At 43.2% G+C, this 11,978-nt stretch overlaps 2 protein-coding genes across 2 annotated transcripts; one reads left to right on the top strand and one right to left on the bottom strand.

The window, feature by feature from the left end:
* The first annotated feature begins 39 nt into the window (after positions 1-39).
* LOC131137839 (putative monooxygenase p33MONOX) lies at positions 40-5,305 on the top strand. Its single transcript, XM_058086197.2, has 9 exons — positions 40-196; positions 606-782; positions 864-926; positions 1,106-1,281; positions 1,703-1,817; positions 1,912-2,039; positions 2,113-2,216; positions 2,298-2,479; positions 3,451-5,305. The coding sequence occupies exons 3-9, from the start codon at positions 902-904 to the stop codon at positions 3,663-3,665; spliced, it is 945 nt and encodes a 314-aa protein (XP_057942180.2). The 5' UTR covers positions 40-196; positions 606-782; positions 864-901; the 3' UTR covers positions 3,666-5,305.
* On the bottom strand, positions 5,211-11,978 carry LOC144894563 (rho GTPase-activating protein 24-like). Its single transcript, XM_078787685.1, has 9 exons — positions 10,670-11,978; positions 9,103-9,216; positions 8,720-8,927; positions 8,508-8,640; positions 7,844-7,917; positions 7,639-7,760; positions 7,300-7,534; positions 6,328-7,197; positions 5,211-5,862 (listed from the first exon to the last, which is right to left on the bottom strand). The coding sequence occupies exons 1-9, from the start codon at positions 10,719-10,721 to the stop codon at positions 5,592-5,594; spliced, it is 2,079 nt and encodes a 692-aa protein (XP_078643811.1). The 5' UTR covers positions 10,722-11,978; the 3' UTR covers positions 5,211-5,591.

Genomic DNA, 11,978 nt, shown 5'->3' with positions numbered 1-11,978 from the left:
CTACTAGTACTACCACTATTCTCGCGAGATGGCAACGGGATTTTCCAATTCATCCATCCCGGAAATCCTTCAATATAACAAGTCCGTTAATAATGGCCGCCGAGCGAATATTCAGTCATTCCACAAACAGTCCACTCATCACCGAAGGGGTACGGGTGACCCTATAGCCTCCCTGAATCCACGGAATCCATTCCTGGTAAGGAAAAAATAGACAAGATATGTCGTTAGGGTGCCAACTATGTGGCAACTTTTTATCCTTCTGCAGCGGCTTGTTCCGCTATGTTGCTATGCCAGACCGCAGTCACAACCGCCAAAATGAAGTATGCTGGGGATCTTTGTCTTCATACGTTGTTTTAAAACTCATTATACGAAAGTATGTGACGTTTTGGCATCTGTTTTCAAATTCGGCAAAGCTGACATACCCTCACACTGTTGTTTTGATGAAACAATTCGTGTTGTTGAAGCTAGTCATCCCTTTTATATGTAGTAGTCCTTGTGATGACGTCAGCCTTTTAACTGTGACATTTTCCAAAAGCAGATGATTTATTTGGAAGGTAATTTTTTTTTTAGCTGATGGCTTTTTGGCACGTCTGCTTTTCCTGCAGTTACTCCTTCCTGGTCTGGCTGCGTACCCATAATGTATTGCCAGCGGGCCTTTGTGTTCTCAGCTCACCTCATGTAACCTCAGTGGATTCTCCATCAGTCCTGTCCGCAGCACAGAACCACCTCAGGCCGGGATGAACCTCTCTACTGCCTGCTCTACACTCCTGCTTTAATCTTACGTATGCACATTACCATCATTTCTGTTCTGGATCTTGTTGAAAATGGATGTAATTATGCATAATTATTACCTTTTCCCTCAGGTCCTGGTAAATCTTACCTTTATAATAGTTCAGAAGCAATGTCTGGTTCAGGAGACTTACCAGGTGAGTTTTTGCATTGGAAAAGCAATATTCATTTTAATGACTAGAGAAGTTTTATTTTGTTGAGCATGTGACACGAACAAAGCAACCTTAGTTATCCTCAAATTTAACACATTTTGCATTCAAAATGAATCCCCATTTTGGAGTATCAAGTGACGATCAACGATTATATGTACCCACAGCCATCGAAGGCTCCGGGATGGGTGGGATGAAGCTCCCCATCGGGATGACCCGAAGGGCCATAAGCTACGACGACAACCTGGAGGCCCCCATGTCCACGCCCCCCCATGACATCAACATCACCAACCTGTGGAGGCGCCCGGTTGTGCCAGATAGGAAGTTTAACCAGCTGGTTGAGGTGAGACCATCTCCCACACCACATACAGTACATACTACTATACTTATCTAAGGTTTATTATTTCATAACCTCCACTTTTTTGACTCATAATGTTATAACTCAAATCCAATAGTATTTTGCCAATTGTTTTCCTATTTCATAATAATTTGGGCTGTCACACGTTAAAATAACCATCCATCAACTTTCTATCCCACTTGTGCTCACTAGGGTTGCAAATGGTCATTGAATATGATTAATATATACCATTAATATTATGTAATATAACTTTTTGTCTCATAAAATTACTATTAAATTTTTTGGACACCTTGTATGTTTGTATATTTTGCACATTTATTATATATATTATACTGGAAAACAAAACAATTAGTGTTACATTGGAAACTGCATTTTAACTTAAATTTGTTTTATTTTTTTTCACCAGGAGGATGAAGGTGGTGCATCGCGTCAGTCTAACTTACCTGACAGTGCCCCCTCCAGGTCACAAAGCGTGGTGAAGACCAAGGCTTCCTCCATCATCCTCAACTCCCTCATCACCAGTAAGATTGTGACAGCAATTTTCTGCATTAGTATATTTTTTCTAGTTGTGTGTGTGTATACACAGACATTTGTTGTTTACGTTTGTCTTTTCAGAGCAGACTCACGACAGCATGTACAAGTTTGAGCAGAAGGCGGGATTGACGGATACCAGCTACACTCCTCACAAAGGCCTTAAGGCAGAGGAGACGCGTCACCTCCATCGTATGCCCGAATCCTTCCAGGTAGGACACATGCAGAGCAAGAGGATATACAACATAACAAAAGTGCTACACTCACCGTGACGCGGCTGTGCAGAAAATGCAGATCCAGAGCATGGAGGCCCGAGAGGAGCGCCAGAACTCCTCTGCCCAGTCAACTCCATCCACCACTCCCCACACTTCCCCTAAACAGCAGCGCAGGTACACACAAACAAATCAACATGCCGAGCAACCATGTGACAGCATCCGAGCTAATGTGTAACTCGTTCATGTTTCATGCAGGAGCTGGTTCAGCAGCACGAGCTCTGACATCAGCGTCAGCTCCTCCAACAGCAGCGTGGACCTGGTAGGAGGAGATGGGGCGGCGGTGGGAGGCGGAGTGCTGGAACGCTGGGGCGTTTTTGGGCCGCGGCCACTCGTGCACAAGTCCACCTCCGATCTGGGCTCTGATGCCTCTAATGCAGGTAAATAAAAGATGTAAGCTGTGTAAACCTGCATAAAAAGGGAATTTGAATACCTGCTCACAGTCAGAAAATCTTAAATATCACTCATAAATATATTTAACAAGCAATCTGTGCCTGTGTAAACACAGAGGTGACGTCATGTTGTAGTCCTACATAAACAAAACAGGCGGCGGGTTAATAAGTGAATGGGCGACCTTCAGACTGGCAACCACGTTGGATGTTGCGTATGGTATATAATACCTGCTGATGTTTTTGACCAGCAGCAGCTATAGAGGAGAACCTTTTTTAGAGTTGTTTTTTTTTTCCACCCAGCGCAAGCCTTTTGCATGACTTTAGGTAGGTAAGAACAAAATCTAAATACTATTCTTTATCAAATGGTGATGAATAATTAATAAGATAATTTTGCATACTTTTTCCCATAAAATATCTTAGCCAATCCTAATGTTACCACTAGCCCCTTTTGTACAGGAAAACCACAGATAAAAGGTAAAATTAAATGTTAAAATCAAGCAATAAATGAATAAAAATAGAATGAAAATAGTACAAGATTAGATTTTAACATTATTAAAAAAAAAACTACACTGAAAAAAATTCCCACAAAAAATATTAATTTAATTGCAACTACGTAACGCTCTGTGTATGCACACACCCACCGAGACAGAGAGGCTGTATGACTAACTAAAGAGCTCAGTGGGTTTATGCCTTTGTGCTGGAAACAATGCACAGCGTGAATTTGCTTCCTTCCTTCCTTCCTGCCTGTGTGGAGGTGAGAAATGAGGAGATATGCACATGGCAATACAGAATATTAAGGCCGGCAAAATTACCAAATTTTCATTTATTGTGTGATTTAATAATAGCGAGAATTGTCTGTGTACATTCTCGACTTCAGACTCCCAAATGCAACTATGGTTAGTTCGGAGCTCGTTTTTGTCTCACAAGGGAAGCTAATCCTTTTTTCTGTCTTTATGTAGCAGGCTTTGCCCTGCAGGCGTACCGCGGCGCCCAGAAGCCGAGCGCCATGGAGGTCATGAAGTCACAGGGCACGCTGACAGCTGACGGCCCCGACGCCCAGAAGGTGGCGCCGCCCAAAATGGAGATCCCGGCGGTGGAGGGTCGGCGACAGGGGGCGCGCCCGCACAAGCTCAAGCCGCGGGACATGAACATCCTCACGCCCTCCGGCTTCTAGGCGCCGATGAAGTGTTACGTCTCTCCTGTTACCTGATTGGCCGCTGCTCCTTATTATGAAGTCATCATCAGTCATCATTCAGTTGAGTCAGTGAATGTGAAACATGCGCGGCCTGGTCCATAATCATCATTATATTACATTTCAATGTGGTTCACATCCCATTAACCTACATTTATGGCAGCTCTTTGAGACAAAAAAAATCTAATGTAAAATCATGCGATCATTCCATTAAATTAGTGCATGGCAGCACACTTTAATCTAGCCAGGTCATGGTCCACCAATTTGTTCATATTTAGAAAAAAAAAATTCCTCCATGGGAAATAATGGAAAGGTTTACTTTATTTTGCCGAATTGTACAGCTTCAGGCATTTGGATTAGAAGTTCCATTTTTTTCCAAGGCAATTAACTAGCTACCGCAGCAACCGGCTAAGGGACCTCCTATTTCTTCATATATACAAAAAGTATCACCATACAAATTCATGGAAATTTAATATTTTCTCCAAAAAAGGGCTGCAATTGACTGGTGATCAGGGTGTACCCGGCTTCTCATCTGAAGTCAGCTGGGGTAGGCTCCAGCATACCCACGACACTAGTAAGGATAAATGGCATTGAAGTTTGCTGGATAGATGTTTTGTGACTATAAAGTCAAATTTTCTTGTGGCCAACATTTCCATGAAAAATCTGTCAAACTACAAACTTTAAGCCTATTCAATGTTGGCGGTCACTTGCAAGCCAATGGACCCCCGTTAAGATTAAAGCTACAAAGTGAGCTATTGTACATTGTGACCCTCAACATCTAAAACTCAGAATATCCCAAACCAACTTCTAACATGGCCATATTTTAAGTGTCGGCATACACTGGTCTAATAGGCTTCCTCTTTAATTTAACTTTTCGTAAAGCCTTTTAAATAGCCTCTTATGATTGCACCTTAGCTTGCTATGAACCACCAGGGACATGACATTTGTTCATTTGTCATGCTGCACTAACTAATGACTCATGGAATCGAAATGTAGTATCTTGAAGCAAAAAAAAAAATTATAAAACAAGCTAACTTGCGCGCTTGAATATTCCACATTTTATTGTTTTATGTCTTTATTATTTAGATGTTTTAATGAATATGTATTTGCGTATGTGTAGCAAAGAGATGACTGCAGTACACTCAAGTGGTCAAATATGAAGGATTTGTTTTGAAGTAGAAACCACTAATGTTTAAATGCAGATGTTTTTTTTTTTACAAAAAGAATCCTAAAAAAAACAAATACGTAATTAGATTCATCCTGTGATGTCAAACAGTTCCACAGTGGTTTTTATTTGACAGATTGTGTTTGGTTGGATGTCCAATATGTGAAAATTTGTCTTTATTGCACTTTTTTTTTTTTTCAGTAAGAGGACCAGTCGCCTCACTGGCACAATAGACTGTGGCGTACCTGTTACCCTTTATGGCGTACCTGACATCCTGCTGTGGCGTTCCCTTGTCCTTAAGCAGTCGTGACGATTAAATGTCTTTCTCTGTGACTCTAAACGGGACTGCAGTCTGTCTTGAAATTGTTTCTTCATGAGACTTGAGCTTGATTCAGAAAGTCTCAGCATTGCTTTTGACTGCATTTGAGAATAAATGTTCAATTCTCATTGGAAATAAGGCCTTTTGTCTTTCGTTTTTAAGCATTTCCTGCAATGCAGCTAATAGAATTTCATTTGTGAGAAGTTGGTTCGTGGACTAAATGTTTTGTTTCAATAGAGTTGACAGCTAAAATGTATTTTCTGTCTTTTATTATGAAAGCGCATTCATGCAAAGTGAACATAGCAAGGCTTCCTCTATGTCTTAAGTGTATAAAATAGCAAAACACGACTCCAAGGTTGAGAGAAAAGTGAAACTTATCGAAAGATTGACCCATCATCCACTAATTCTCCCTTTCCCTCCATTCTCACAGGCTCTTCAAGGTGCGTTCTCGCCTTCCCCTCACTTCATCATCATCATTATCAGCCAATCCCTCCCGTGTTCTCATCTTCCCATACATCTGAAAGAACAGCTCCATCTCGTTCTGCAGTGTCGAGTTCCGCCGATCCGCAGCAGCCTTGGCCCTTTCCATGTTGCGGATCTTGACCTCGGCTACACTCTGGCTCCGCTTCTGCTGCTCCAGACCCTCTCGCAGTACCGCCACCTGTCGCTGGAGGGCGTCATTGCAGCGTTCCAACCTGGGGCAAGGGACAGAGGCAGCATTAGAGCAAGGTAAGTATTAGTTTTGGTACTGATCAAGACGTATAGTTCGGTTTTGTTGCATTTCCATGATCAATTATTTGGGACCATGACTGTGAGTGTGAATGGTTGTTTGTCTATATGTGCCCTATGATTGGCTGGTCCAGTCCAGGGTGTAGCCCGCCTCTCGCCCTAAAGACAGCTGGGATAGGCTCCAGCACCCCCGCGACCCTCGTCAAGAAAAAACGGTAGAAAATGAATGAATGATTTGGGACCGGTTTAAAGTATTTTGGTATGGACACACATGACATTGAAACACGACCACATACTAAACACTTTTGAACCACTTAGTTTGTTATTTTTTTTTACCGTAAGCCTAAGACTGAGCTAGAACAGATTGTCAATTGGACTTAAGGATTCTAGTATCCGTGTTTTATAAGATGCAAGTAAAAGACCTGATTTACCTCTGTATCCTGGCCTGGTACTCGGTCTTCTGCTGGGCCATCTGCTGCCGAAGCTCAGCCAGAAGCGATTGAGCATCACTGGATTGCGATTGAGGCTCACTACCCGGAAGTTCTGGAGGAGGACCCGAGGGGAGGAACACCTCTGAGCTCCCAGTGCTGATGGGGCTCAGGATTGAGACGGATGTTGGAGAGTTTAAGTGGTGTCCTTCGTCACCCTCGCTATCAGTGTTCTTTTTCTGTTCTTGGCAGTCTTCTTCTACTTGACTTGAGTGTGACCTCTTTAACGTCATATCAGGACTAACCTCGGGATCACTGCTCTTGTCGAATGGTAAAATCTCACAGGAAGACCATGATGAGGATTCATCCACCGTCTGCCATGCCTCCTCTGGTTCTTCGCCAGATTCTCCCTCAGCGTTGTTCTCTAAATGTTCACCAGTGACGTCCTCCATCATCGGACTTTGAGATGTTATTTTCAAATTGTCGTAAACAGACGGACTGCTGTCTTCCTGCGCATCACTGTTGCCCGGACTGACTACTTGAGAAACGTCAGCCCCTTCACCTGTGTCTTGTGTGGCACCAGAACTCCATAGATGACCCACTGTGTCTCCCAGACCTGACCAGGCTTCGATCCAGCCCATGTGGACTGATCTAGGCTGCTTGTTTTGGGCACTGGCAGGGGATGACCCGCAACTAGAGAGGTGCTGGTGGTAATCAGTATTGTTCCCGTCGGGTTGATGTTGCGAGGCCTGACTTGAGGAAGGCACAGGGTAGAAGCAGTTCTCCGGATGGGAGGACGTGTAACGGTGGCCTAGGAATCTTTTGTGGCCTGAGGATACGTTTGATGTGGCATTAGCCGCAGAGGAGCTACAGCTACAGTAAGCAAGAAAAACTCAAGTTAGTCTTTCCAAGTTCTATCAGATACGGCGGATTGATGACTGCAGTACTGTGGAAGTCAGGGTTCACGGAGAGTACCTGGTATTGCGGCCATCCAGAGCATTGTGTCCCGATTCGCCGCATCTCTCTGTAATAAGCGGCAGGGACATCTGACGAAGGCATGGCGGCTGGTGTAAATGAGGTTGTCTCAGAGCACTTGGTGATGCCTGAAAACCTCCGTCATGATGTGCAGGAACTGGTGCAGAGACTCTTGAGAACAGAGACTCATGCTCTCGGATCAGCTCTAACATCAAGACCTGGACTAGTGCTGCACCTGCAATGCATTTTTTGAGGGTATTTTTAACACTATGTACCAAAAAAAACACACCAAGTGAGATCCAGAATTCATAACATAAAGCATCCTGATACAGCATATACCTCCCATGATGCTTTGTAGGTCCTCAGCCTTGGCTCGGAGAATATTAGGTCCAAATACTGTAGCCAGGTTCTGGCAGCTCATCTTGTTCCCTTTTGAGTGACTCTGGACTTCATTAAGAAACCTTTGCACAAGAAAAACAAGTGGAGAGGTTAACTCAGGACCTCCTCCTTTTTCGATATAGTTCGGGTTTGTGAAAGTTCTCACTGGCAGATGAACTTCAGAAGATTATAATTGGCCACTGGCAACTCTTGAAGAAGATTCCTTAACTCCTCTAGACCCTGAAACAGCAAAAAAAAAAAGTTTAATGCAGCCTTTTTGTTGTTAAAAATGTCATCCAATTCTTCTCTATAAGAGATATTATATGCTAGGACTACGTTAAAAAGCCATAGCATTTCAGTATGTGGAATCAAACTATGGAATGGATTGAGTAAGACCCTCAAACAATGCACAACGATGAGCCAATTCAAGAAACAATACAGAAAAAGCAGTTGATGTTTGCTAAATACAAGGATGAAGAGTCTTGAACCAGTATATATATATATATCACTATATTGACACTTACTATGGTACCCATTATGTCATTGGATGGTCATATCACCGTACGTGATTTTAAAAAAAACACACAAAAAAATTAAAACTATATTAGGAAAGCAGGAAGTGAACAAATGTAACAGTTACTAATTGTAAAAGTACCAGATGGGTTAGGGTTGGGTAGGATTTAATAAGCTTTGCTTCTTCCTACTCCTTTTGGACATGTGGAACTGTGAACTGATTATGTGATGCATTCAATTGTAATCTGATGCATGTTCAAATGAAATTAAAACATTACCATTACCATTTTTGCATTCAAGACATAGTGGGACATCACCTCTATGGGGTCATTGGAAAGCTTTGTGCCGCAGAGCAGGAAGTCCTGGTAGTGACTGTAAGGAACCAAAGGTTCTGGAAGCTGTCTCAGGTAGAGTTTCAGCAGTGATGCCACCGTGTGGACGTCTGTGTTACTGCATGCATAACAAGTCAAATTCGCAGTCTGAAAATGTCAACACTGAGGAGGCATACAGGAAAATGGAGTAACCGCACCTGTCGAACGAAGGCCGCTCCCCGGCATCAAACGCCTCCTGCAGCTCTCTCACCAGACTGGCCCGTCCTGGCTGGCGAAACAAGCCAACCTCCTGTAAGCCTCGCTCTCTTATGAAGTTGACACATTGCTCCACCACCAGGGGAACTGAGCGGACCCCGTAACGGCGCTCATACAGCACCGTCTCCTCCAGGCGCTGACCAAAAACACCTACAGAGGAGACAGTCCAAATGTCCGTAGGGTCAACAGAAAGACTTGTTTACTGATCTGTGGCAAAACTGGATGGACCATCACATGGAGGGACAATTCCAAACAAAGTTGCTTAGCAATGTCTGGTTGAACCAAACCAAACAAGCCTACAAAAGGACTCATTTGTTTTTTATACCTGTGAAAGGGATCCAGACCCCCTTGTTGAGGCTTTTCAGCCACTCGTCCCCTTGGCCGGCGCTGTTGGACAAGAAGAAATACGAGCCTGGACTGGCCAACACGTCTCGGTTCCCTAAAGACACAAACACAGCTCTGCTTTTAATTGTTTTTGGAGTGAATGTCCAAGTTTTTTTTTTACCAAGATGGCTAATCGAGTGTTTTTTTTTTTTCAGACTAGCCAATGTCAGTCTTGAGGTAGAGGCTATTGAATGATTAGAGCAAATGAGGAAATCCGATTACGTTAATGCAAGACAAGATCACAAGAGGACAAGGCTCTATACTATATCAACTATTGTCAACAGTCCATAGATACCTGCAGCCTAGACCTCGGCACGCTCTTCTTGCTAGGAATATTTCAAATACTATACCGAACTAGAACGTTCTAGACACAAAATATTTTTTCTTTCGCTATACCAAAACATACAGACAAACCTCGGTTTTGTACACCCCAGTTTTCATACGATTATGCATTTTTTTTGCCCAAATTTTTTCTCGCTTTTTATACGGTATCGCACGTCACAAACTGGTCTTTTTGCTTGATACTGTATCGCTCTGGGGCGGCACGGTTTTCTAGTGGTTAGCGCGCAGACCTCACAGCTAGGAGACGAGGGTTCAATTCCAGCCTCGGAGTTTGCATGTTCTCCCCGTGCATGTGTGGGTTTTCTCCGGGTACTCCGGTTTCCTGCCACATTCCAAAAACATGCTAGGTTAATTAGCGACTCCAAATTGTCCATAGGTATGAATGTGAGTGTGAATGGTTGTTTGTCTATATGTGCCCTGTGATTGGCTCGCCACCAGTCCAGGGTGTACCCCGCCTCTCGCCCATAGACAGCTGGGATAGGCTCCAGCATCCCCCGCGACCCTTGTGAGGAAAAAGCGGTAGAAAATGAATGAATGAATGAATGAATGTATCGCTCTGTGAAATCAAGTGTTTGCTGTGCTTTTGGAATGGAATGGAATGGAATGGAATGGAATGGCCTTTATTGTCGAAACGAGATTGGAGAGCTTTTCCTATCAGTGCAGTGCAAGTTTAAAAAAAGGTATATAAAAGTAGAGTAAAAAAGACAATTTAACAAGATATATACAAATATATACAAGATATCCAAAATATACACATAGTATTGCACAGGAGCATATGCAGGAGCAGACATATTGCACATATATTCATTTTAGTGCAATGATAAATGGGCCATAGTGCAAATAATGTATACAGATGAGTAAAGTCACATATGAGTGTATTGTATTGGGTTGTTAAATAAATAAATATGATTGAGGTAGTAACAGAGGCAGTGATGGAATATTACACATTTGCATTATGCTAACGAGCGGGTACGTTGTATGTACGTTGGGTTTTTGTTGTAGCCTCGAATTATTTCGCCCTCCCCTCTTCAAAGTCAAATCAAGCATGGAGTTTGGCCTCAGAACCTTGAAAACCTTGAGTCAGCACCCCCCCCCCCAAGGACGAAACACACATACGTAGATGACCAAGTGGGATTAAGAAGTAATATGTGGATAGAGTGGGTCACCTTTGAGGCCTGCTCTGTCATGTTTCCAGGATTTGAAGCAGCTGAGTCCCATGCTGCTGCACTCCCTCTCTCTCTCTCTTTCTCTTTCTCTTTTGCTTTCTCTTTCTCTCCGGTTGCCCCGGTGATGATGATGGCAAATGATGAACTTGTCCTTTTCTTGTCGCTGTTGCTTTTTTGAAGGCTAGTTTGCATAGAAGCTATGTTGAATCGCTTTGACAAACTCGGAGAACCAACTTCATTATATCCTGATCTGGCAAAATTTCAAGGAAGTTTATGGAAGGGATGTCCTGAAGTTAGGATTCTTAAGGATCTTCAGAGACAGGTAGTGTTAGAAGTCCAAATTTATCAGAGAACCCTGATCTCCAGATGAACAAAAGGTTGAAGTTGATGCATCAGTTAGCATTCGTGGCTAAAGCATGGTAGCCCTTTGTGGTGTGTCCCACTCATCATCATCATCTAGTCGTCGTCCATTCGCAAACAATTGGCTGACTCAGCTTTGGCCAATGATCTCAAGGGTGAGAAACTGGCGGGATTGAAGATTTTTGGTCAAGTTCCTGGAAAAGGTTTAGTGGTTCACAGAGGATCAATTCCAACTTGACAGTTGAGACTATTCCAGGGTTGTAGTCCACTTTTGGCCTGAAGTCAACTGGGATAGACAATCTGGAATCAAAATGGAACACTGGATGGATGGAGAAGACCTACAGTTCTGGTTCCTTTAGGATGTTAAGGAAGGGCGACCAAGGTTCTTAAGACTTGATTCTGATTTTAGAACCTAAAAACCTGTTTCGGGTTTTCCATCATTGAAGCAGCGTCTTCCAGCGTCTTGTTGTACAATTTCAGCATTTAGTTCGGGAGTTACCTGTGGTTGAAAAGTGGAGATGTTGAGATCATGTCCTTGACGAGCAGTTTTTGTCCAAATGAAATGTTCCTAGAAATCTTCCCAAGGAAACTCCAGACTCCTCAAAGTGCCTTTACCCAAAAGGTGCTGCCTCCTCCTGATAAAACCTCCTCCGCTTTAGTCTTTGGTTAAAAAAATGGTTTCTACATTTAAGCCATGCCCACGGTGGACAACAAAAGCTCTTCCTTTGGTCTCTGGGTACTTTGGACGGACTTTGTGCCTGTGTAATCCCATTTTTTTGTGTCCCTTCTGGGTACTTCAAGTGGAAGGAATCACTGGCTGAGACACAAAAGCAGTATCATTCCATCTGCCTGTCTTGCAAGGTCCTTCTCCCAACACGCATAAAAACAACAACATTCTAAAGGAGTCATCCGCTCCCTCATTCTGGACGTCCTTTGCCATCCTAGAACA

The sequence above is a fragment of the Doryrhamphus excisus genome, linkage group LG21, assembly GCF_037039965.1.
Source record: "Doryrhamphus excisus strain RoL-2023G ecotype Guam linkage group LG21, RoL_Dexc_Guam_v1.1, whole genome shotgun sequence".
Lineage (NCBI taxonomy): Eukaryota > Metazoa > Chordata > Actinopteri > Syngnathiformes > Syngnathidae > Doryrhamphus > Doryrhamphus excisus.
The sequence above is the reverse complement of the archived record's forward strand: the minus strand, read 5'-3'. Positions and strand labels throughout refer to the sequence as shown.

Bases quoted from the DNA above. Each gene is read 5' to 3' on its own strand.
- LOC144894563 (XM_078787685.1), bottom strand. From the start codon at position 10,721: ATGGGACTCAGCTGCTTCAAATCCTGGAAACATGACAGAGCAGGCCTC. The intron at 9,217-10,669 runs GTGACCCACTCT...TTGTGTCTTTAG, and splicing joins TGACAGAGCAGGCCTCAAAG to GGAACCGAGACGTGTTGGCC. The intron at 7,198-7,299 runs GTACTCTCCGTG...TGCTTACTGTAG, and splicing joins CTGGATGGCCGCAATACCAG to CTGTAGCTCCTCTGCGGCTA.
- LOC131137839 (XM_058086197.2), top strand. From the start codon at position 902: ATGTCTGGTTCAGGAGACTTACCAG. The intron at 1,818-1,911 runs GTAAGATTGTGA...TTGTCTTTTCAG, and splicing joins CCTCAACTCCCTCATCACCA to AGCAGACTCACGACAGCATG. The intron at 2,217-2,297 runs GTACACACAAAC...TGTTTCATGCAG, and splicing joins TCCCCTAAACAGCAGCGCAG to GAGCTGGTTCAGCAGCACGA.